Here is a 27,818-nt window from a genome sequence, read left to right on the forward strand (position 1 = left end):
TATAGCGGACGGTTTCTTCGTGAATTCCGCTTCCAGCCCTAGCAACAGGGACTTTAACAAAGTATATTTTAATATTCGCTGCGTTTAAATTATTTGAACGGAAAATTTAGTAATTTTATAAGACGTATTAAAGTTAAATCTACCAATTGCGTCGGATGTCGTGTCCCAAATAAAAGCCGTTATCCTAATCGTCGCTATTTTGTTTCGCGTGAATTTAGGTTTTTGTGTGTCCCGAAAATGGCCGAATTTTATTGTACCGAAAACGCGAGTTTAATGGAAAATAGTTTACTGTCCCAAGTGGACAGGACTTTGGTGAATGATACGAGGGTCTTGGACAATTTATTGATAACGGAACAATTCAGGATACCTAACAAGGACTATTTTACCACAGTGCAAACTGAAGTGAAACCCAGCATGAGGAAAATCGTCGCGTCATGGATGTTGGAGGTATTTTAGTTGGCCTAATTTTTGACCTAAATGTAACGGGGCTAATATTATTTGGGAGGTTTGGGGGGAAATCTTTAAGTACTAGGTAACAAAATTTCAGGGGCCCCAAAATGTCTTGAATTATTATTTGAGGATTACGAAGGTTATGGCATTTTGAAAATTTAAAGAGCCCATTTCTTCAATACACGCTTTCAGTAGATATCAGAGCCATCTCGTGGCTTTTTCTGTCGCACGTGTTGCATTTCATTGTCTAGTGAAAAGGGACTGTAGATAAGGTATTAACCGTAGTATTAGGATATTTGTATAACCGGCAATGAGCGTTTTACAGTGGGAACGACATCGCTATGAGATGGGACGGATCTATTGTTTAAGGCACGGAGAGGGGGAGTCGGAGGGGGTGGAAGCAGATTAAGGGAGCCTGTTCGCGCACAAAGAACTTGTCCAGCTGGCCGAGTGCAAACAATGTGGAAGTAAAACTAACGCCTTATCGGACTTAGCTGACATTGCATTGCATTGGAGCGAAGGGGAAAATCACCCAAGAAATGTGGTGCACAAATTCCTAACAAATTAGGTTTTAGTCGTATATAAGAAATTATAAGTTAATAAATTACTTATTTTTCTAAATAAGATAAGGAGTCTCGGGAAATTAGTTAAATTACACGGGAGAATCGACAAATTAGTAACACTATTCGGAATTTAAGTGAATTAGTAAAACTAAAATGAATTCAAGTGAATTAGTAAAACTAAAATGAATTTAAGTGAATTAGTAAAACTAAAATTAATTTAAGTGAATTAGTAAAACTAAAATGAATTTAAGGGAATTAGCAAAAGTAAAATGAATTTAAGGGAATTTGTAAAACTAAAATGAATTTAAGGGAATTAGTAAAACTAAAATGAATTTAAGGGAATTAGCAAAAGTAAAATGAATTTAAGGGAATTAGTAAAACTATTTGAATTTCTGGGAATTTAACTAAAATGAAATTTAAGGAAATTATTAAAACTAAGAAATTTCAGGAAATTATTAAAACTAAGAAATTCCAGGAAATTATTAAAACTAAAAAATTTCACGAAATTATTTAAACTGCAAGGAATTTTACAAAATGAGCAAAACCATATGAATTTCACGAAATTTGCTAAACTATAATGAATTTCACGAAGGTAGCTAAATCGACGAAATGAGCCCTTGTTAACGGTAAATTGTGGAATTTAGGGAAATACAACGATTAAATTCGGGGTACTTAAAGCGAGAAAACTGAAATTCGATAAAGGATTTATTGGTTTTCGAGAAGAAAAAAGGTGAAGTAAGCAGCTGTCTGATTATCAGACTGAATAATATCAGCCGAGGCGGTAAATCCACTTTGAAGGAGATGCTCTGACATAACCCGTCTCTGAAGATGCCTTTTAAAGTTCCACTCGTTATCAGTCAAAGGAAACACTATAAATGCGATACTAGAAAAGCTTAGTTCATTCACATTGTACAAAAACCTACGCGCTCAACGGGCTTAATTATTAATAATACTATTATGAATATTATTCCGATTAAATTATGAATATTATTCCGATTAAATTATGAATATTATTCCGATTAAATTATGAATATTATTCCGATTAAATTATGAATATTATTCCGATTAAAGTATTAATATTATTCCGATTAAATTATGAATATTATTCCGATTAAATTATGAATATTATTCCGATTAAATTATGAATATTATTCCGATTAAATTATGAATATTATTCCGATTAAATTATGAATATTATTCCGATTAAATTATGAATATTATTCCGATTAACTTATGAATATTATTCAGATTAAAGTATTAATATTATTCCGATTGCGATTAAAGTATTAATATTATTCCGATTAAACTATGAATATTATTCTGATTAAGTTATGCATATTATTCGATTAAAGTATTAATATTATTCGAATTATTTTTTTTATATTACTCTCGTTAAATTAATAGCATTCCGATTAAATTTTTAATAGTTTTCCGATTAAATTTTAAATAGCATTCCGATTAAATTTTTACTAGCATTCCGATTAAATTTTAAATAGTATTCCGATTAAATTTGTAATAGTATTCCGATTAAATTTGTAATAGTATTCAGATTAAATTTTTACTAGCATTCCGATTAAATTTTAAATAGTATTCCGATTAAATTTGTAATAGTATTCCGATTAAATTTTTAATAGTATTCCGATTAAATTATGAATATTATTCCGATTAAATTATGAATATTATTCCGATTAAATTATGAATATTATTCCGATTAAATTATGAATATTATTCCGATTAAATTATGAATATTATTCCGATTAAATTATGAATATTATTCCGATTAAATTATGAATATTATTCCGATTAAATTATGAATATTATTCCGATTAACTTATGAATATTATTCAGATTAAAGTATTAATATTATTCCGATTGCGATTAAAGTATTAATATTATTCCGATTAAACTATGAATATTATTCTGATTAAGCTATGCATATTATTCGATTAAAGTATTAATATTATTCGAATTATTTTTTTTTATATTACTCTCGTTAAATTAATAGCATTCCGATTAAATTTTTAATAGTTTTCCGATTAAATTTTAAATAGCATTCCAATTAAATTTTTACTAGCATTCCGATTAAATTTTAAATAGTATTCCGATTAAATTATTAATAGTATTCCGATTAAATTTGTAATAGTATTCCGATTAAATTTGTAATAGTATTCAGATTAAATTTTTACTAGCATTCCGATTAAATTTTAAATAGTATTCCGATTAAATTTGTAATAGTATTCAGATTAAATTTTTACTAGTATTCAGATTAAATTTTTACTAGCATTCCGATTAAATTTTAAATAGTATTCCGATTAAATTTGTAATAGTATTCAGATTAAATTTTTACTAGCATTCCGATTAAATTTTAAATAGTATTCCGATTAAATTTTAAATAGTATTCCGATTAAATTATTAATAGTATTCCGATTAAATTTTTAATAGTATTCCGATTAAATTATTAATAGTATTCCGATTAAACTATTAATAGTATTCCGATTAAATTTTTAATAGATTAAGTTATTAATAGTATTCCGATTAAATAAGGAATATTATTTCCATGAAATGACGTATGAATATTTGTTTTCCGATTAGGTGTGCGAGGACCAGCGGTGCGAGAATGCCGTCTTCCCGATGGCCATGAACTACCTGGACCGTTTCCTGTCGCTGACCGACGTGCCCAAGAGACACTTGCAACTACTGGGAGGAGTGTGCTTGCTGATGGCGTCCAAGTTCAGGCAAACCAGAGCCATCACCATAGACAATATTATCGACTACACCGATTTCTCAGTCACCAGGGAAGAAGTCTTGGTCAGTTTGTTTTCATTATCTCACTAATTAATTCAACCGTGGTTATGCATTATTTCAAGATTTTAATCACGATTTTAACCATGATTTCAAGATTTTCATATCGATAATCACGATTTTAACCATGATTTCAAGATTTTCATATCGATAATCACGATTGAAAGCCGCTTGCAGAGCAGGCTATAAAATAGGTTATTATTCGTATTAATTCAGACATCGAAAGATATAAATATTTCATCACAACTTAGAAAATAATAATAACGGTTAAAAAAATTTCATCATAATTAAAACTTCAAACGCCTTCGAGCTATTCGAATTATTCGATTTCACGGCTTAGAATTATTTGATTTAATGCTTTCGAATTATTTGATTCCATGCCTTCGATTTGTTCGATTTCATGCCTTCGAATTATTCGATTTCATGCTTTTGATTTATTCGATTCCTTGCTTTCGAGTAATTCAATATAGTGTTAGAATTATTCGATTGCATGCCTTTTAATTATTCGATTGCATGCCTTTTAATTATTCGATTCCATGCCTTCGAATTATTCGATTTCATGCTTTTGAATTATTCGATAACTTGCTTTCGAGTAATTCAATATAGTGTTAGAATTATTAGATTGCACGCTTTCAAGTTATTCGACTTTTGATTTCGAGTTATTCGATTTCGCACATTCCGCTTTCAAGTAATTCGATCCCGAGCATTACATTACAAGTATCGACGAGCGACACCAAAATTGAACCATTAAGCCAAAAGCGGGTCGCCAGCGTTTTACCGCCTCGACGGGTCCACCCACTGGATAAACATCCCATTGTCAGACGAGGTGGAGGCAATCTTCTCCACTAGGTGGCGTCGGCGGAAACGCATCGCTCGCGTATCCGCTGGAATCTCTCGTAACGGAAAAATACCGATAACGATAATAGGCGTTAAAATTCAGCCAAAACCGCCGTTAGAAGAGAAAGTCATCGGGCGACAATTAACCGGTATTGTCAACCACAAAAGACTACTTCCGGCAATTTTACTGAAACAATGACAAAAAGAGTCTCTTAAATTCGCCCACGCCAAATTTTCGACCATTTTGTGGTTGGACAGTTTTGGGGACCATCGCGATAAACTAAGTTGCAGTTGCGGGGGGGATTTCCGTTAGTCACGTTCTTAGTTCTTAGGATGGCCGTATGGTGTCGCTCTGCCTTATCGTGTTTAACGTTACTTTGGCTCGAATGCGGATGATACAAACATTGTTTTTTGAGATATGACGTGTGGAGGCCTTACAAACAGAGGTTAAGTTCAAGGTTGTTCAATAATCGATAGAAATTAACATTTTAAAGGTAATAGAAAATTATCTTACTTAATGAACCGCTAATTAGGCAAATTAAAACATGAATGTAGTTTCATTATTTTTTTAAACGAAAGTACAGTTATAAATTCTCATTATTATGACTACAGGCTAGCACGGACCTGTTATAAATTAGTTGACGTAAAATTAACAACGGGTTATATGTATCCCGTCAATAATGTGAACCAGATCGGGTCATTCATAAATTGGGTGTCCGAGGCCTGACTATTCGTGGCCTCGGTCGTCCAATGGTAGTGGCGTTGGGGCGGTAATCCAAAGATCGTAGGTTCGATTCTTGGACGAGGTGATATGATTTTTCTCAATCACTCTGGTGTGGCACCACACGCGGAGGTATTCCTTGGTTTAAATGAAACTTCTAATTATAGTTATAGTATTTAATTTTTTATATTCTTCTTTATATTACCGAATTTACACATAAAGACTAGAAAATTATTTTATTTAGAAAACAAACATAATATTGGTTATATTAAGAATGCTAAGAATGCATTTCTCATAAATTATTTCTCACCGTGTTTTAAACATTTGGAATCTAATAACGCCGACGTGATGGCGACAGAATTTCTCTTTGGAGTTGTATGAATTTATTCAAACCTGGGGAGAACGACTTTGTTGAGACTATTTTGAACGTCGCTGGCAAACCCTCTCACGCTCCAACAGTCAGCTCCCTCCCCCTGAAACCAAATCAGCCCGATATAAACATATAAATACACTATAAACTGAAACTTCATTTACCAAAGTTCGGACGTAGCCTATCTTTACCAAATTAAAAATAACACTTAATTTAAAACGCTCGGACACAGCCTATAGTTACAGAAAATATAACGTAATTTAAAAATTCGGGCTCGGCCTATCTTTACCATTGTAGTAAAAATATAACGCATTTTAAAAATTCGTACACAGCCTATCTTTCCCAAAGTAAAAACAAAACATAATTAAAGACAATCGGACACAGCCAATCTTTACCAAATTATAAATAAAACGTAATTTAAATAATTCGGACGCAGGCTATCTTTACCAAAAAAAAAATTTAACGTAATTGAAAAATTTCGGACACAGCCTAAATTCACCAACTACAAAAAAAGTGAAAAAAAAACCTAATTTTTTACGTAAAATTGCGAAACAGCCACCCACAGAGTCGGGGGTGTGTCAAAAAAATACACACGTATCGAAATACGCCACGATTGACCTACTTTCAACCTTCAAGCGCGCAAAAAAAAACTCAAGGGGGGAGGTTCCGTAGCACCCTCTAGCGGTGGTTTCTTAAAATCACCGGAAATAGGCTTAACCCTTTGAAAATAATTAAATGTTAAAATTGCGGAATACACGTTGTAGCGGGGAGTGCGAATTTTCCTTGAAACGCGAAAACACTCCGAAAGAATGAGACATTTGTGGCGTCGTGGGAACGTCCTTTCAGAGACTATCTCGACCATGAAATGGAAATACGCGAATCTATCAACGTCTCTTCCTGTTTTTAAATATATTTTATTACCGAATGAGAAACGAGTCACGTGGATTTGCTTTTCTACTGTAGCTTCAAATTATTTATGCAGACCTGTGTTTTGTTTCTCCATATTTCGGAATAAAAAAAACCAGATAAAATAATTCCGAGTCCCATGACGAAACGTAGTAAACGCCATTTTCTTAAATTCGAGATAATTACGGATTTTGGTTTACACTACTTGAGGTAAAGCAAAGTTGTACTTAATACCTATATTTACAACTAACTCTAAATGTTTGAAATTGGCGTTTACTAGGTTTTGCCATGATACAGGCGATTTGGGTAATATTTTTATTCTTGGATGCTGTAATTTGCTGTAGAGTTTGAACCAAATTGTATAAAAAAATCGTCAGTTATTGCATATCTGATGTACCATTTTCGAAGATGGCGTCCTGTTTCAATAATAAGTCATCTACCGGGTATAATCAACCAACACAAAGTTTCCTCGAAATCGTTTAAAAACTACGGCAATTAACCCTTAAAAGATGGTAATCCACCATTTTCCAAGATGGCGACGAATTTCTGTAGGTCATATATACCGGATGTGACAAATCATCGCGGACAATTTCATCCAAATCGGTTAAAAATCACTACAATTATAATTTAAGAGATATAATTATAATCCGCCATTTTCCAAGATGGCGTCGTATCGATATGAAAATTAGTGGCGTAGTTGGCACAAAAAGCTGCGGGATGAATCGAAACCAAAACGAAAAACAAACCTGAAAAAAATCGATTTCGAACTCGACATCGACCTCGACTAAGTAATTGGAGAATACTCGTCGATTACAAAGTACCAAAAAATTGCATAGTCGGGTACCCGATTACTCGAATAAGCTGCTCTCTAAACTCGTCGAGTATTTGGTGTTTTTTTTCTATCCTCGTTGCTTCAAAGTTCAAATAGGGGTTTTTACCACTTTTCGGGGGGCAATAAACGGTACCTACAAAGTTGTGGAAACTGTGGTTCATTTAAATTAAAGGAATATTTTTCAGCATTGAAAGTTACTTTATACTCTTTTTAAAATTAATTTAATAATTACTTGACTAAAATTAGCTGCTAATCAAAGTACTCGATGACAATATTACTCGAGGTTTTTTTTAGTTACTCGACTCGTATAAGAGAAAGTTTCCCCTTAATCAAGTACTCGATTACTCGACTCGACTTCAATATTACTCGACTCGAATACTCGATAACCGACTCGAATACTCGATAACCGACTCGATTGCCGAAAACCACTACTCGCACAGCTCTACAGAGGAACCATTGTAAAAACGGCATTACGAAATCACCGCTAGGGGGAATGAAATGGCAACGCAGAAAGATCAGTTTCAAATCTAGGTCAAGTAATAAGAAGGGGTTGTAAAGGATACCGTTACCACTGGGGCTTCCCCGTAATTAGAACTCGAGATAATGACAGCGTTCGACGAAACCCGTCTAGCCCTTACACGCGGTACACGCGTACCTTGTATCAAGCTGTATAAATAATACGGTTCGTACGATTTATCTGTAGAGCGTGGATAAAAGCTATTAGCCACTTCCTACGCGGTGTTATCTTAAATTGCGCTTATAATTCGGTTGTCCTTCGAAATTTTTTTCTGTAAAAAAAAATACAGGTGTTATTACTGTAAGTAATGGCGGAAAAAAGTATAGGATATTGAAGAAATTACAGAGTTTAAATGTCAATTAAATTTAAATTAATTTGTGGCAAAATTGAGACGGATGTAGGCGTGGTTTCCTTAATTTTACAACCTCTATTAAATTTCTTGGTTAAATTTTAGGGTTAGAAAAATCATTGGTTAAATTTTAGGGTTAGAAAAATCATTAGTTAAATTCTATAGTTACAAAAATCATTGGTTAAATTTTATGGTTAGAAAAATTATTAGGTTAAATTTTATGGTTAGAAAAATCATTAAATTTTATGGTTAGAAAAATCATTGGTTAAATTTTATGGTTAGCAAAATTATTGGTTAAATTTAATTTAACTATTTTCTGGATTCGTTTTTAATTTAATAATGTGAAATGATTTTGATCTCGTAAAAACATGGTGAAATCGCAATGAAATTTTTGAAAATTTAAATTCTTATTACAACGAAATTAAGTATTTTAGAGGCTAAATCTTGATTATAAGATGGTTTAATTAAAAAAAATATTCCACGTTTAAATCGTTTATTGAAAAAATTACGTAAAATTTTATATTTTAAATTAAATTATGAATTATAATGGAATTTATAAATTTTATTTTTGCAGAATTGGGAGCTTTTAGTATTAACAAAATTGAAATGGGACATCTCAGCCACCATTCCGGACGATTTCATGGACCAATTAATGCACAGGTTACAAATCGAAGGCAAAGACAACGAAAAAGTACGGAAGCACGCCACCATCTTCACGTCCTTAAGCTCAACCGGTAAGTTCTCTTCCAACTGCATTTTGTTTTCGAGCGCGCGCTTGGCAAATAAGTTACTTAGAGTTAGTACAACGCCAGCTGAAATTGTCAATGGATTCTCTATCAGAATTTACGCGTGGTATTTAGACTTTCGATTACGTCGAAGGCAACGGCTGCTCCCGAAGATTATTAAAACAAGGAGTCGCTTGGAATTCACCTTTTGTTTAAACCAGGATCATCCGAGCAATATTTGAACTAAACGTTGATTTGCATTTTTAAACTGAAAGTCGGGATTATTTTCGAACTGATTGCGTTTCATTTAAAGGACTTATCTTCTAAATCGAAAAATCGTTTAACTATAACTTCTATTTCACGTAACTAAATCTAATGATTTATTGATTGTTTTAAATCAAATGATTTATTGGACTTTTTTAAATCAAATGATTTATTGGACTTTTTAAATCAAATGATTTATTGAACTTTTTAAATCAAATGATGTATTGATCTTTTTTAAATCAAATGATCTATTGAACTTTTTTAAATCAAATGATTTATTGAACTTTTTAAATCAAATGATTTATTCGACTTTTTTCAATCAAATGATTTTTAAATTTTTTTAAAATCAAATGATTTATTGGACTTTTTCAATCAAATGATTTTTTAATTTTTTTAAATCAAATGATTTATTGAATTTTTTAAATCAAATGATTTATTGAATTTTTTAAATCAAATGATTTATTTTACATAGTAAAAATAGCTTTTCAATTATTAGCCCTGAATATTGTTTAGTGGACACCCTGAATAAAGAATTTTTTGCAGTTGCAAAATATTTAATTTTATTATTTTTATTATTCATATTAATATTAATTTTGGTTTATAACTATAAATAAATTATCCGGGGAAAACTATTAAATGTCTAAAAAGCAAATTAAGATCAATAGAAAACGTATTTAAATCAAATAGTTTTTTAATTAAAAATATCAAGTAACCATAATATAATTTCACTGAAATTTTGAAAATAAATTCAGATAAAATTCTGGGCACAGTATGACAATGTTGACAACTAGCATAAGCCGCTACTACGAGCTAGCCGTTATCTTTACAACTGTTTGTCTTGCCACTTCGTCGTAATATAACTAGTAGGGGTTGGTAGACTCGTTCATTCACGGATCTTCCCAATCGCGTCAAATGGACGGCTCTCAGCTGTTGGCCACAGATTACTACAGAGAGGGAACCGTTCTAGGAAAAATATATTTCGTCAAGTGGCTTTGCTGTTTCTTAAGATGAACCGTTTTTATCAATGGATTATAAATGCCCGTCGTGCCAAGGCGTAGGGTGCGCCGGTTTACTGTTTACTTGGAAAAGGTCCTCGAAAAGACTCCTATAAAAGGAAAGACACAAGGAGACGGGGGTTTGTTGACACGTGTGTTACATTTTTACTTTCGAAATCAAATCCATTTGAGATGGTGCAATTTTAAGATAGTTATCCAGTGGTACACGACAGTGTAAAGGTGTTAAATATAGCTCAGGTTTCTTGGAAGGCAAGGGAAATCAGGGTGGAATTTTTAGAATTGTTCTAAAAGTAGGGGAATTTTTAGAATTGTTCTAAAAGTAGGGGAATTTCAAGAATGGTTCTAAAAGTAGGGGGTTTCTTACAATGGTTCTAAAAGTAGGGGAATTTTCAGACTCAAAATTCAGTGATTTTGAATAAACTTTCTAAAAGTTAGGGAAATTTAAATCGTTTTATGGTGATATCAAAAGCAAAGTTTGTAATAAATTTTTTTAGTTAATTAAATTCACTTTTATACAAAATATAAGTAACTTCTTTAATTTCTGATAACAGTAATGTATAAAGTTGAAATTTGCGTAATTTTGCCTTAATTTCGAAACATGGAAAATAAATCAGGAATTTGAATCTGAAGATACCTCAGCCACCCGGTTGTGGTTTGAAAATTAACGATTACCACATATTACTTTTATATTATTTATATTTCATTAAATACGCTCGCCTTGATCAGTGGGCATCCGCTCTGAGTAAAATTGGGTTGGATCGTAACATCTGTCTCGACTTTAGGAGCGCTTCTGACAATGCCAGCAACGCCGATGCCTGGGTCTATAACGGCCCAGAGAATAGTCCTATAGTCTAATTTGAATGGGGAGCAGACGGCGGCCAGAGGGTGGTTGGAGATGTGTCGTTCATTCAAATCTTTGATTTCCTTCTCGAGATTTTTTGGGGGTCCGTCCGGGATCTCAGGAAGCTAGTCTCCCAATAAAGCACGCGGCGCGTGGCAGCCAGCTTGAATTCGACCATTATGAAGAGCGTCTAGCCATATCCTGTTTGATTTTTGGCTAAGATCCAATATTTGGAGGGGGGGGGCATTGATTTTTGTATTGATGACCTAACCTTACAAGAACCAACGCCACGCGCTTTTGGGGGGTTACGGATGCGATTGAGGAGAGGGGGTTTCCTGCTGGAGGGTTGGCACCTCTTTATTGGGGTGGTTTTTTGGGGTGCAAGGGATTAGATGCACGTGTGTAATGCGGTGGTTAAACAATGTTGGGTTTTATACTTTGAAAATATGATCAAAGGATGCGGGAAATGGTTTGTGGGTTTGGGTTTTGGATTATTATTTTTTCAACCAGGATTGGAAATTTTTCGTAAAAAATTGGTTTTATCCGATGTACGTTTAAGTACTCTTTTTCCTTAATTAAAATTTAGCGTTTCTAAAAGGGTCTTTATTTAAATTTAACCGCTAAGCGTTATTTGGGTTGATTTCAAATGGAATTGGTGACCAATTATTTTTTGACATTTTAATAAATACCCTATTAATAAAATCACACTTTTATACATAAATTATTTTTGTAAAATCACTATTATACATTATAAATTATTTTCATAAAATCACTATTATACATTATAAATTATTTTCATAAAATCACTATTATACATTATAAATTATTTTCATAAAATCACTATTATACATTATAAATTATTTTCATAAAATCACTATTATACATTATAAATTATTTTCATAATATTAGCCTTTTATTTATAATACAATTTTAATAAAATAACACTATTATACATTAAATTATTTTAATAAAATAACACTATTATTTATTAAATTATTTTAATAAAATCACCCTATCATATATGAATTATTTTAATAAAATCACCCTATCATATATGAATTATTTTAATAAAATCACACTATCATATTTGAATTATTTTAATAAAATCACCCTATCATATATGAATTTGTTTTAATCTAATTAACGTTGTTTTGAGATCTCAATTAAGATTAGTATGGGTTTTTAGTCAAATTTATCAACCTGAGCAGCCATCTAAAATAATGAAAACATCTGCGAAAAACCATCCCAAAAAAGCTTCAGATGATAAACTTAAATAGAAGACAATTACGAATTGGTAAAAACAATGCCTTTTAATTCGTTGTCCCTGGGGCTTAGGGGCCTATGCATCCATGCAGGTGGCTCGGACCCGTTACCCATGGCCTAACACAGACCTTTTGCCGATCAGCGGGGGTCTTCAAAATTCAAACGGGATTCACTGAAAAGTGATGCATCTCCCATTTTGTTTCGAGACACAAACGCAGATGTCTTGGCGTACGCTTGGCTGATTGTAGAATTTCGCTAGTTTAGTTCCCCGAGCGCTGAAATGGCCCGCGAATTAGGTCCTAGAAAGCAAAAGGCCTCGTGTTCTTGGACTGTCCCGTTAGAAGACACTGGGCTACTAGGATGAATATGTGGGTCGATCACTTCATAGGATTGCGAAGCTTAATTTTAAAATTCTTACATTTTTTAAATATTTATAATTTTTCTATATTCTTAAAGGGGGAAGACTACAATGGCATTGTCTACTCTATTAACTTTGTATTTTAACTTTGGTGACTAAAATAATTTTGAAATTTTTAAATTTAAAAGTAATCAAGTTATTACGTTTTAATTCGGACCCCCGGAGCTAAACAAGTTGGGCAAGCGCCCAAACTACCCTTTAGTTAGGACCTTATATCTCGTTAACTATTAATATTATAATTATCAAAATTATTTTAAGCACTAGAGGAAGGTTCATCCTAATAAGAATAACATAATTCAATTATGTAATTGTTAAAACAGAAACGTTAAGCTTGAAAAAAAACCGTATTCTTCCCCCTTAACGTCACCGTTGATTTCTTAAAACATCAGGCGGTACTTGAACTTAGCTTTTCGTATATTTTCCTACTATCTTGACTTTTAAGTTAGCAAAGACGTTTTGTTTTTGATATCCCCGTACGGTTGTCCAAGCCCAAATGTTTATCATTAGTGTCTTATTCTTACAAAATTATTTTTTTTACTACCCCAAATTTTTTTACATGCTCAGTTTATTTTATTTCAGTAATGTTGTTTTAATTCAAGTGTATTTGTGACCATTGGTTTTTATATTATATTACTTGAACACAAGACATTTCGTACTTATTTCTGTAATATATAATCATACCACTAGACACATTCTAATATCCGGAATAGTATTGAACTGTCTAAATGGTAATCCTTGATTTCTAAAACGAAATTTAATTTTGGCTTTAAAACCTTATAATGCTATTTAATTTTTTATTAAAACGCGCAAAAGCTATTTTTAGTTTTGCTTTTACTAAAATGTGTAAAATATGAAAATTTTACTTAGAAAATAATTGTTTAAAATTAGTTTTAGTTGAAGTATTTCAATATCTCTGGCCACTGTCAAACGTATCATTGTAAATGTTTTAAAAATAGTTTAATTTTTAAAGTCGACGTATTCAAACTAGTTTAAACTAGTTTAATAACAAAACGGTGACAAATTCACGCCGTCTAGTTCAGCAAATGACACGAACCTAATGTCAGCCAATCCAGTTTTAGCGCGTCTAAAAACCCCGAGATGTCGCAAGCAACTTACCTACCCTTTTTTTTTAAAAAAAACCCATACCACACCTATATAAGTCGCCAACATTTCAATATTTAAGATTCTGATGTAACCCAGACCGGTATTTTCGCAAATTTGTTCATCCTTTTAAAACGAAAATCCACCAGCTAACCTAACACCAAACCTTTCCTTTACGAGCCATTCGTCCAGTATAACTCACACGCTATCGGTTAACTCTTAACCAAACCTAGGAACTACTCCAAATTTATGGCACTAGTCTAACTCGACCTAAAAAAGGGTTGGAGTTTTTTTAAACGTGAACAATTGGAAAAATGTAATATAAAAACGGCGAAGGTAGGGTCTCTCACTCGTATGTAGATTATTTTTTTGTAAGAGGAAGAGTTCTTTGTGAGAGGAGGACCGGAACTGGGATTTTGGGGAGACGCTCTTTGTGATTTGGGGGCAAGCACCCCCCCTTTACTGGTATTTGAATGTGACGTTTCTAAGGTTCGCTTCGAGACCATAGTGCTTTTTACGTAACCAGACTTTCTCGTCTGGGTTTGAATCAAAATCTGGGAAAGGTATTTCGTAGTAAAATGCGGTAGTAGACGTGACGTGTACAATCGATGCTGTTCCCATTTTCTCTACCACCCCCCCCATATAATAATACATGTTTTATATTTAATATAATACATACTATATAATTTGAAAATGTATCTTATGTAGAATATACTGTTAAATGTTGATATATTATAAGTAGAATATACTGTTATATATTTCTATATAACACAGTATATTCTATTTCAGATATATTTCTATATAATAAAGTATATTCAGCTTAAGATATATTTCTACGTAATATAGTATATTCTGCTTAAGATATAGTTCTACGTAATATAGTATATTCTGCTTAAGATATATTTCTATATAATATATAATATAGTATATTCTACTTTAGGTATATTTCTATATAACATATAATATAGTATATTCTACTTTAGATATATTTCTATATAATATAGTATATTCTACTTTAAATATATTTCTATATAATAAAGTATTCTATTTAAGATATATTTCTATATAATAAAGTATATTCTATTTAAGATATATTTCTATATAATATGGTATATTCTATTTAAGATATATTTCTATATAATATAGTATATTCTACTTAAGATATATTTCTATAAAATAAAGTATATTCTATTTAAGAAATATTTATATATAATAAAGTATATTCTACTTAAGATAAGTAGGCTATAAGAAAATACTATTTGAAATAACCTTCTCCAAATTGAACAATAAGATAAAACGAAAGAAATGAGTTTAGTTTAAAAGTAAGACCCATTTCAGCATTAAACCATCAACGTCTGCGACCTACAGAAATGGGGTCTTTTTAGCACATTTTGAGATATTTTAGAATCCACGCGAGAATTGGTTAGGTTCGAAAGTCCCAAAGCACCGCCCAATCAACCGAACGGCGCCCCCTGTACAAAACACTATCAGTTTATCGTGGGTGCCCATACGTAAGTCGCGCATCAACAGATGTACAGGCATTTTAGTCACCCCTAAAAAGGGGGGGCAAACCACGTCTCCCCCCGCCGGTCTGGCAAACAATAAAACAGGCTCAGACGGGAGACACGTGGCAAACGGACCCCCATCCCCCCCGTAAGCGTGCCATCGTAGGCCAAATTTCAATCGGGGGTGTCTCTATAGAGCGTTATATTCTTGGCGTCGGGGGCCTGGCAACCCCTGAACAATGAGGGGACCTTTGGGGTACATCGCTGGGGACTGGCCAGACGTGTTTTCTTGCCAAATTTCCGCAGATGTCGGCTTGGCGTGCTAGCTTTTGCATTTTGATGGCTAGTTTGCATTTTCCAAGAGGGGGCTTCGAATAGCGGCTATTTTTTGGGAATTGCTCGAACCGCGAATTACGGGACCTCAAACAATAGTTTGACCATGATATGGAGGAATTGGTGGATGGAAATCTTCAAAACGTTCGATAAAAACCAGAAAATTAAAGGATAAAAATGTTCAAAACATTGCATAAATTTAGCAAAATTACAGGATAAAAATCTATTATAGGATAAAAATATTAATACCTTTAGGATGAAAATCTCAAAATTATAGAATTAAAACTCTTTTGTAGAATCTAAAACTCAATTATAGTAAACTTCGCCCTCAAGGTGCATTTTTATTTGATTTATTATTTTATGGTGCATTATATTATTTTATTTTATGTATAAAACAGGTTTTATTTAGTTATAGTATGTACAAGATAAGTCTGTAGATATATTTAGTATAAAACTGGATTCGTACACGACCTGGAAAAGTCAGGAAATTTGAAAATGTTTTTTAAAAAGTCAGGGAATTTGAAAATGTTTTTTATAAAGTCAGGGAATTTGAAAATGTTTTTTAAAAAGTCATTTAATTTGAAAATGTATTTTAAAAAGTCATTTAATTTGAAAATGTATTTTAAAAAGTCATTTAATTTGAAAATGTTTTTTAAAAAGTCAGGGAATTTGAAAATGTTTTTTAAAAGGTCAGGGAATTTTGAAATTATCCAAAAAAAAGTAAGATAATTTTAAAATGACCCCAAAAAATTAGGCAAATACATTTTTGAAAGATATATTAAAAATACGTATTTTTTTATAATAATAATAATAATCAGCTAGGCTAATACTCAAGGCACCACCTTAGGCGAGTGGTCGGACATTTACCAAAATCCCGTACACTTTGTCTAAAATCGCAAAATCTTCTAACTCTTTCTATGGTAAATTAACATTGAAATCCCAAAATCACTTCAAAAATAATGATAAAATCGCCAAAATCTCAACGAAATCCCGAAATCCCGTACAAAATAATGGCAAGTGTCCGACCCCTCGACCTTAGGCCTAAGTCATCAAGCGACTTTTTCACCTTAAAACATTAATTTATTCTACAAAAATGGTCAGGGAAAATTTGGCAATTTGATCCTGTGGGACAATGTACGAACACTGTAAAATTATAATATTTATTTGATGTTATGACAAAAGAAAATAAATTAAACCAAAAAAACCCCAAATATTTCCCAAAATTCGATCAATTCAAGCAACGCATACCTTCGACCAAAAATGCCTAAAATGTTTCCACTAATGATATATCCATTTCTGATTGTCCAATTTTTAAAATGACGTCATTAAGCCTCGTGGAAAGCATTTTCACCCAATTAAGAAAACTTAACATCAAAAAATAACACGAAACTAACCAAGCCGAACTAGTTAAGACCGTCGCTAATTGTAATTGCAGCCGCACGTATCAGATATCACCGAGATTTGATTTAACGGTTAAAACCAGAGATATAAAAAATTTCACCAAAAAATTAACGGTGTTACGGACTTTTCTGACTAGCACGAATTTTGCCACAAGAGTACCGCTAAAAATTTAATTGCCTTAGCCTTGAATTTTTTTGACTCAGCTGCTTTTGGGGGCAAATTATCACCTGTAAGCCGAATTAATTCTACGAAATTCCTTCGTAGTTTAAACCATTTTTTAAGTCGTATTAAATTGGACGCCGATTTTTGGTTGAGTGAAACCGAAATGTATTTACTGGGAAGAATTTTAGATTTAATAAATTTTGTCATGGTAACTAACGTGGCGCCATCCATAGATTAATTGCTGAAGTATTAACTAACCTACCATCTGTGGCCTGCTAAGTAGCGCGAGGAATATAGAAATTTACCAAATAAGAGTCTAAACCATGTCTGAAAAAAGCAGTAGTTGTAAAGTATGAAAACTAACCCATAACATTCTTAAAATTATTTTTAATCCAATTTGAAAATTCTCGTTGATTCTTTTCCCCTGCCCTAGCAACCCTGCACGCCATATTTTTACCTCCAAACACAACCCATTATGCCTTATGCACAAGCCAAAAAAACACACACATAACAAAATGAAAATAGGCGATCTGTATTTTGTTAAAGGGGATAACTTGGCATTTGAATTTTTTTTGGAATTTTATATTCAGTCGTCTTTTGATAAGTCGAACAGTATAATAGATTTTGATACGGGTGGGGGGGGGGGGGGTGCAGGTATATAAAGTGTGCCGGGAAGGAGGGGGGGAGGTCATTTCGGCACGCGCTGCGTTGAGGAACGTCTACAGCTGTTCTAACTGTACTATTGTTCGAAATGCCCCCGGAGCAGATGGTTCTGCAGAATGGCACTTATCATCGCCGCTCCAGCCTTTTGCGCGTTACGTAGAAATACGAGCGCATTTTTTAATATATTCCTATAATACGGCAGATTAAAATTGAATTAAAAATTAACTTAATTCTACAGAGTGCCATATTGAAGCAGTTTTTGAACAATGGAAGGATTGCGTTAAAATACGGAGTGTTTCAAAAGGTGATGCAAAAATGTTAAGAAGTTGTAGGCGGTGAGTTGACAAGTATGCCCGTTTTTTCCACATTTTCCTACGATGAGTGAAAAGAGCGCTAGAGAGCTTCAAAGTGTGGCCTACAACAAGCGCCAAACCAAGCAGCAGGGACTTAAAATAAGTTTACCTTTATTAAGCTGGTTACCTCGATTTTTTTACAAAGTCCTTTTTCACCTATCACAGGAACCCAAACCCTAATGTTCGCCTTTCCCTCCTGCTTGGTTTTGCGCTTGTTGCAGCTTACTTCCAGGGGCTAGTTGGCCGCACTTTGAAGCTCTCTGGCGCTCTTTTAACTAATCGTTGGAAAATGTGGAAAAAACAGGCATATTTCTCAACTCACCCCCTACAACTCCTTAAAATTTTTGCATCACCTTTTGAAACACCATGTAAATTGAAAATGTTTATTAGACCTTTTTCGGTTTTTGGGTTTTTAGAGTATTGATTGTTGTGATTAAAAATTTAACTGGATTAAATAACAATTAGAATGGTTACATTTCGAATTAGACTGGAATTACATTGGATCCTTGTTAAAAATGATTTAATCTCGATTAATTTTAATGCCAAGTAAATACTATTTTATCCAGGTTAAATAGATTAAATTAAACAAATTTGAAACCTCTATTTATTAAAGTTATTAAATCCCTTTTGAAACTATTAAATTCGGATTTAAGATTTCAATAATTCAATAATGATTATTAAAAACCTATTGCAAAAAAGGTTTTATAGCAAAATCCACCATTCCACCCCAAAAATAAGACTATACACACACATGATCCATCAAAACCCGGCATCGCGTAACCCGTCACGATGACGTCACGGTATTCGAACCCCGTCCAATTTGCTCCCACACCCCACACGACCCCGAAAGAAACAAAACACCTAAAATATTTCAAACCTTCACGCCCGAAACCCAATCACGTGACGTACTGTCGTAGCATCATTACCTTCTGTCAAACTATTTCAAGGTAATTACATCCGATAATAGACCCCATAGATCAGTCCCGTTCGCACACCCCGAAAAAATAAGGCCCCCCAGTAGAAAACACCAAATTAATAAAATAATAAGGTAATAGGAACGAGCCAGCCAGCCGACGTGAACCAATCTATAACGTTTCGCTTCGGCGCGCGACGCAAACGTAAAAACAAAAAAAAATTGAAACCAAAAAAGAAAAATGGAGAATACGCGGGCGTTGCCATGGCGACCGTATTATGGTCCAGATTGTCTATTGGGACGAATGCCCATCTGCTTCCAATGAAAATTAATGATACGTGAACTATTATCAGTAACATTTTCCCACTATTAACTAGTGGGTATTGGGGGGAATGCCGTCGTTCAGGGGACGTGTTACAGCTTTGCTTCGGAATGAACTGATATTAAAATATAATGGATAAAAATAAGCGTACAATAGCTGACAAATACCCTGTTTTTTGAGGGTCTGATTTCCATTGAATGGTAATTCTGAACATGTAATAGGTTATTAAAGGACATATTTTTCCGTCATGTTTAGATTGCCATATGGTTTGCTATAAATGCACGATTTTCTGTTGATAATTTTAAGAGTTCGTCAAATATAGGACTAGTTTCACATAGTTGACCAAATTATATAGGAATTGCAGGATAAAAATTTCTATATTATAGGATAACAATTTCGACAATATAGGATAAAAAAATCTCGAGAATATAGGATAATTTTTTTCTAGAGTATAGGATAAAAATTCTCTAGGATAAAAGATAATAAAAACTCTAGGATATATGATAAACTCTAGAATTTAGGACAAAAACTCTAGGATTTAGGACAAAAATATCTGGGATATGGGATAAAAAATCTCGAGATTATATTTTAAGAATAGCATCCATTTAAAATTCTTCAAATCGGTTAATTTTAATTTGATATTTTTTTAAGGAATTCCGAATTTTGTACATAATGGTAAATTTTCAACATATTTATTCGTAAATTTTTTTAAAAATGAGTGAATTTTAGATGTTGCAAAAATAATTTAAACTATCTCAAATGAACTATACAACTAGACAGTTTTTAAAAACTATGAATACTTGAATAGCCACAATTAAATATATAAATATTTAGTTTAATATTATTAAAATAAAAATATTTATAGACACGCACCCCGATTTAAATATTAATTTTATTAGTTATTTAATATGCTAGCGATATTAAAAGTCCCTTTAAACCACCCAATTCATCTCACGTGATACCGGAACAACGCTAAACCTCAATAAACACCATACTTCCACCATACTATCATCTAACCACCCCTTAAAACATCCCGCAAAATAACCTTACACCGAGGTAAAATAAAATTGCAATACGACCCCACATCCCCAACACTACGCGCTAACCGTATAACAAAGCTAACTGAGGTATCTTGGCAGTACCGCGAAAGTCCGACGCCCCCATCCCAATGCTCAGCAACCGTAACCAAGTTTAAAGAGACCGGAAACGACGGCCATTTTTAAATCGCGTGTTTTTTTTTCGAAATTCAAAATCTTGTTCACCTGCGCGGGAACTTTTGGCGCCTAATTTTCCCACCACGTGCATCGGCGGCCGCCATTTTTAAAGTTCCGAAGCAGCCGCCCCCTGGGGGGATCGAAATGGACAATCGCGATAGAGGCTATTATACCAACACACACCAGGGGGGGCTCCAGTTCCGTTTCATTCAGCGCACCCTAACGGCAGATGTGAAGCGACACACAATGCAGCTGCTGTCCGACAGGGCTGCCTTTTTATCATTTACTTTCTAATGTTCTGCGCATGCCCATACGAAACGCGTAGAAGTATTTTTTTTCTTACCTTTAAAAGGACCAGATTTTTTTTTACTCCTTGAAACAAATTTTTCCAAGGTTTTTTAAACTTACCGTCGACCACGTGGCGCAAGGACTTTTAAATTAATGATTTTGCCGATTTTAATTATTAATTTATTTTTTAAGGTAATGCGCGGTCGATTGAATTGATTTATTTTAAAGTTTATTCAATTTATTGTTAAAATAAAGACATATTAAGTGTTCAGCCTATCACGGAACACCTAATTCCACTTTCTCTGTGATTTTGGGCTGATTAGAATTGTTACCAAATTTCTTCTAAGTTATATAAGATTTTAATTTTATATTGAAATTCCTTTTCGGATTTCACTTTCAAAATCTTTTCGAATCCGCTGATTTAAATTTTGGTAAATGATAAAAATTACAAATTTCTTGTTGCCGAGATAATCTTTTAAAATTTTACCAGAATATGATAAAAATAAAGGATAAATGAATTATAGGATTTAAGGACCATTTCAGAAATATTTAGGATAAAAAAGTCAGTTTTATAAGAAAATATAAGAATTATTATTGGAATAAAAATTTAATTCTAGGTTTTATAGGGTTAAAATTTTAATTTTGGATTTAGAGGACAGTTTCAGAATTATAGGAAAATATTAGAATTATAGGAAAATATTAGAATTATAGGAAAAAATTAGAATTATAGGATTAAAATTTTAATTAAAGGATTTAAAGGACCGTTTCAGAATTATAGAAACTATATGAATTGAAGGTTTAGGACTTTCAGGATTATAAGAAATATATGAATTATAGGATTTAAAGACCCGTTTCAGAATTATAGGAAAATATGGGATAAGAAATTGAATTATAGAATTTCAAAGAATCATTAAGGAATTATAAGAAATTCAATTATAGAATTTAAAAGAACCATTTTAGAATTATAGAAAAAATAAAGAAATTAAAGGATAGAAAAATGAAATTATCGAATTTAAAAGAACCATTTTAGAATTATAGGAAAAAAAAAAGAAATTAAAGGATAGAAAAATGAAATCGTAGAACTTAAAATAACTATTTTAGAATTATAGGAAAAATATAGAAATTAAAGCTATAAAAATGGATTCATATAACTTAAAAGAACCATTTCAAAATTATAGGAAAAATATAGAAATTTAAGGATAGAAAAATGAAATCGTAGAATTTAAAATAACTATTTTAGAATTATAAGAAAAGTATAGAAATTAAAGCTATAAAAATAGATTCATAGAACTTAAAAGAACCATTTTAGAATTATAGGAAAAATAAAGAAATTAAAGGATAGAAAAATGAAATCATAGAATTTAAAAGAACTTAGTTAAACGCTGACATCCAACGATATCAATTGCGTAAACCGGCGATTCGTATCCGCAACTGTCCCTTTAACACCGCGCGAGGGGGGGGGTGATAGTTTGTATGTCCCCCCTTTAAAGGTCGCCGAAGGAATGAACCGGTCTAAATAGGAAATGCATTGTCACAAACTTCCAACTCTCTTTTGACAATGATCAAGAAAGACCCAACCCCGAAAACTGCAGACCCCACGGCCAGCGCCAAAAAAAAACAAATTTCTATTTTATTCAGAGCTCATTGTGCGTAACGTTTTGTGTGTAGAATTCAGGATGTGACGTCATGAGAGGCTTGGCACGAAAGCCGCCGTTCTTAATCCTGAGTTTAAAGGTACCTCGTCATATTTAAATATTCACGTCAAAAGTACATAATATTTATGATCCTAAAAAATTGTCATTAAAAGATGAATCTCCAAATATTGTAAATTGGGCATTTACATTACTGCCACCGGTTTTACAAGGGTAATTGGCGCTAGTTTCGTTAAGAAACCTTGTCGTAGTGCGTGTTACCGGATCATTTTTCGATTTAGTACATACTCCCTTTAAGAAAATAAAATATGGAAGTTTAAAATCTAAGCCTACTTTTCTAGTTCCAATTCCTCAAGGCTAATAACTGTTTAATTTTTCCCCAGATCACCATTTCTTGGATTTCAGTCCGTCCGTCGTGGCTTGCGCGTGCGTGGCCAACTCGGCGCACGGTTTGTCCAGTCAACTGAGCCGGGCGTGGACGAATTTGGCTGACCTCTTGCAGAAACTCCACGAATTAACGGGCAGGTCTTTGGTAAGCGTCGAATGTTCATAATGATCTTTAATAATCCTATATTTTTAAACCTATCCTCTATTATCCTTTAAGTTCTTGAGATTTTTCACGAAGAATGTATATATTTATTTATTTTATGGAAAACTAACGCTACGCCATCTATATCTGCGTATAAAATTTTCAGTTTGTAATTTTTTCGAAAGCACTGAAATTTTTTAACCACAGTTTTGCGTATAAAATGTATTATTCAGGGTTCATGGGAACGTGGAAATATCAGGGAAACAAACTGTTGACTAAAAATTCAGGGATATATAAAAATATCTGTAAAAGAACCTAGAAATATCAGGCAAATCGGTTTTTCAAAGGTTGTATGAACCCTGTTATTATACTGGAAATTTTTTAATGTCCCTCATAATAAATTATCCTGTAAATTGCCAAAAATGCTCCTATAAATTGCCCAAAATTATACTAGAAATTGCCCAAATTATTTTTATAAATTGCTCAAAATAATCCTACACATTGCCAAAAAAATAATCCTACACATGGCCATAAAAATAATCCTACACATTGCCAAAAAATAATCCTACACATTTCCAAAAAAAATAATCCTACACATTGCCAAAAAAAATAATCCTACACATGGCCAAAAAAGTAATCCTACACATTGCCAAAAAATATCCTACAAATTGCCAAAAAGTATCCTACAAATTGCCAAAAATAATTCTACAAATTGCCAAAAATAATCCCATTTTGCTATACGGAATTTAAACTTTGGTCTGTGCTTCCGGACTTCTGAAATCAATTATACCCTGGGGGGAGGCGAAACGACGCCCACGGCACGCGCCACCTAACGGATAGAAGAATAAACTTTCTTTGTGCGTTGACAAAGAATGGCCTTTCACGATTAGTAGGAAGCTTTTGAGAGAAACATCTGTAGATGATGGGCACGCGGTGTCCTGGTCCCGACTTCCGTTGTCTTTGTTCGGGACTAATTATTTTGATTGCTACCGACGGCCCTAAGGCCAGTGGCTCCGCCTAACGGGAACGCGGGCTGCCAAATCGACTGTGAAATAATACAGAATTAAGTTTTTTCTAATAAATAATAATAATTAAATAATTTAGTTTATTGAAAAGGGCGTTGACTGTCTAGTTCAGGGTTGCCACACGTCAGGGAATTTAAAAATGGGCCTAAAAAATCGGGAAATTTTAAAAATTTGTAAATATTCAGGGAATTTAATTTTATCTTGACACTTTTTGAAGGTAATTTATACTCTAGATCTATGACAAATTCTATGAATAGCATTTATTTTATTGAAAGTTTGGCAATAACGTTTTTACTGAAATTTAAGTCCATTTAAATTTATTAACTTCTGATAAAAGTAAAATATAACATCAAAATTTTAGCCTTAAAAAGTCGGGGAACTTCGCCAAAACCAATGTTGATAAAGAATAAATAAAATTGAAGTGGCCACTTTTTGAACTAAAAAAACATGTTATTTTATCTTACAATTACCCTTTACGGTTAAATAGATCCTCACAAACTGCTTAATTTTCGTCTGCTAATCACACGCTTTGCGATTTATCGACTGCATAGCAGACGAAAATTCAACAGTTTATTAACTTCTCACGTTCGCCGCTACGTGGCTCTATTGAAACTGAAAAGGCTAATTATATGCTTAAATACGCCATTGGTAATAGCCACTTTTTGAACTATAGGACAATGTATTTTATCTAAAAGTCTAATTTTATATTTTCTTAAATGTATGTTCTAAGCGGTAGTCCTACTTACGGTTCATACGTTACTTATGATAAATGAAAATGCCTTAATACGTGAAATATTGATGAAATAATTTTTTCACTATCTTCCGTATTATGAATTTACTTATCTGTAGTCCTACTTATGTATGTACGTTACTTATGATAAATGAAAATGCTTTAATACGTGAAAAATTTATGAAATAATTTTTTCACTGTCTTCCGTATTATGAATTTACTTATCTGTAGTCCTACTTATGTATTACATATGATAAGTGAAACTGCCTTAACAAGCGAAATATTGATGAATATTTATAATAATGAAATATTTTTTTGTGAATTTTCGCAGGAATCGATCAAAGCCTGCTACGAACGAGTGGAACAATTAGTGCGCGAAAACATGGCCCCCGCGTCAGACCCTTTTCAAATCAGCTACTGCCCTGACAGAAGCAACGCCTTAACGCCGACCAGCAAGAACTCGCCGTACGAATTCCCGGCCGATTACAGTCCTTTGCAACCCGAAACACCAACAGACGTTCAAGACGTCACTTTTTGAAAACATAAACATTCAAAAAATATCTATTGACTTTATACGGAATTTAACAAGTGGGACCAGATGGCCAGTGGTTGTTTTTTTTTGATAAAACTAAAAAAATGAGTTTATTTTCGTCAGGTTTTTCGATTTGACAAATGTTGAAACAATGAACATTTATTCAACATTTCACGATTTACAGGTATTTTTTTAAATATTTGGTATGAATTTATGACAGCGAAGATTTCGTAATATATGCAATTTGTAGAGCGCTTAAAGTAGTTAAGTTAAAAAATAGTATGGTTATAGTTAATTCAGATCTGTATTAAAATGCAGAATTATGATAAGTACTAAATGGCACCCTAAACCGGATCGAGTCAGTGAAATACTTAAAAGTATCAAAATAGCAGGATTCAACATCGAAAGGTTTCATAGAAAAATCCATTCTAACAATATCAAGATTCATCCTATCTCATTTGGATTCATACTATACTAGCAGGATTTACTGTATACGCTATAATAGCAAAATGGCACCGCATTAACTCTACAATAGACTATTTCGTACTATTATCGCGTTGGATTCATTCTGTAGTAGGATTCACTCCATGGGAGAAATACTTTCACAATTTGAAAAATAATACTACCTTAGATTCCTACTAAAATTACAGTAGGATTCCTACTAAAATGACAGTAGGGTTCTTACTAAAATGACAGTAGGGTTCTTACTAAAATTACAGTAGGATTCTGACTAAAATGTTAGAAATCTCTAAAACTAGGAGATTATAAACTGAAACTGTAAAATCTAAACGGATGTTCATGACTAAGTCATTTTTTTTAATATCTTGAATTTTGTTTTATGAAGAATTACATTCCGTATTTTTAGTGTGTAAATATTGTAAAAACATTTAGAAGGGCACAACAAAGCATGTTTTTTTTTTCGAGTTTTTTTATAGCTTTGCACTTGCATTTCTACCGTGTTTTAAGTTATTTAATTTTTCCGAAAAAAATCCAAAAAAATTTACGCATAATTATATTTTATAAACGGCAGTCTAGTCTGTACAGTTTTGAGAAAGTTTTGAAAATATTTTATGTCATATTTAAAAAAAATTTACGAAACTTGTGTTTTCAGTTACCTCTTATTCACTTTTTCGATATTTTTCTCAAAATTCATATTAAAATTTTTTAGTCAAGTTTGATCTCAAATTTCCCAAGTTTTCTTCTTTTTCTGTACCACCAACAAATAGCTCATTTTTGTTTTAATCAAAGTGTTAAATATTACGTGAAAAATAATTTTTATAAGCTCATATTTAAAAAAAAAATAATTTTGAGATTAATATTAAATTTCAGTTTTAAATGGTTTTCCAAATTTTTAACGTGAGCGAAATAATATTAATAATAAAAATCTTTTAAATTGGAATTTTAAAATTTTAATGAATTTTTAAAAAACGATATTTTTGTAATTTTACAAAAATAAAAACAATGTTAATGATATAACACTTCCATATTTTAAGTTCAATAATCATTTTCATATTCATCGTATGTATACGGGTTTTTATTGGAACGTTTTCCAAAACCAAATTTAAATTTTTAAATTTAAATAACCCATTCAGCCCACCAATTTTCAACGACGATGTTATTATTATAACAAAAGATAAACCTCAGTTTTAAAACAAATTGTTAAAAATAAATGTTACAAACCCTAATTTAACGTTAAGGACTAAAACAGCTCAAATAAATGTTAAAATATTAAAAATACAACTTTCTAAAATTCTTTTTTGTGAGCCATGAAAAGGCAATATTAAAAAAATAAAGTATTTTTACGAAATTTTTAAAATGAAAGTTATGAGAGAGTAAGGGGAAAAAATAATATTAAAAGGTAAAAAAATTTAATTATTAATTTAATGTATTGTATAAAAACTGTAGATAAAAAGATTGTCTGCACAGATTGGAAAAATAAAAATATAATTTTTGGACTATATATTTTGACCAATTTTTTTAAATCGCATTTTATCTTTAGGGCGAAATGTACGTCGTCGTCGTAGCATAAGTAACATGGTAACAGTAAGTATGTCAATTAGCAAAAATTACCGCCGAACTGATTTTCCGAGCTATTGCGCAATCTAGGTTTAGTTCTCATCACAGAGCCCCCTAGTGTCTAAATCTGCTACTACCAAGGACGATATCATACTACTCATTCTGTCAAGTCGGAGTTGGGCGAGAGTTTCAGTGTCAATAAAAG

At 32.4% G+C, this 27,818-nt stretch overlaps 1 protein-coding gene across 1 annotated transcript; it reads left to right on the plus strand.

Annotated features, from left to right (window-relative positions):
* Window positions 1–27,518, plus strand: LOC149958397 (G1/S-specific cyclin-D3-like). Its single transcript, XM_090164947.1, has 5 exons — window positions 1–447; window positions 3,606–3,821; window positions 8,922–9,081; window positions 23,165–23,313; window positions 25,397–27,518. Exons 1-5 carry the CDS (start codon window positions 238–240, stop codon window positions 25,601–25,603), a joined length of 942 nt encoding a protein of 313 aa, XP_090021073.1. The 5' UTR covers window positions 1–237; the 3' UTR covers window positions 25,604–27,518.
* Window positions 27,519–27,818: the final 300 nt, after the last annotated feature.

This window comes from Leiobunum rupestre, chromosome 2 (genome assembly GCF_980474605.1).
Source record: "Leiobunum rupestre chromosome 2, qqLeiRupe1.1.hap1, whole genome shotgun sequence".
Lineage (NCBI taxonomy): Eukaryota > Metazoa > Arthropoda > Arachnida > Opiliones > Sclerosomatidae > Leiobunum > Leiobunum rupestre.

Coding starts and splice junctions, on each gene's coding strand:
- LOC149958397 (XM_090164947.1), top strand. CDS start 238: ATGGCCGAATTTTATTGTACCGAAAACGCGAGTTTAATGGAAAATAGT. Junction 448..3,605: donor TCGCGTCATGGATGTTGGAG/GTATTTTAGTTG, acceptor TTTTCCGATTAG/GTGTGCGAGGACCAGCGGTG. Junction 23,314..25,396: donor AATTAACGGGCAGGTCTTTG/GTAAGCGTCGAA, acceptor GAATTTTCGCAG/GAATCGATCAAAGCCTGCTA.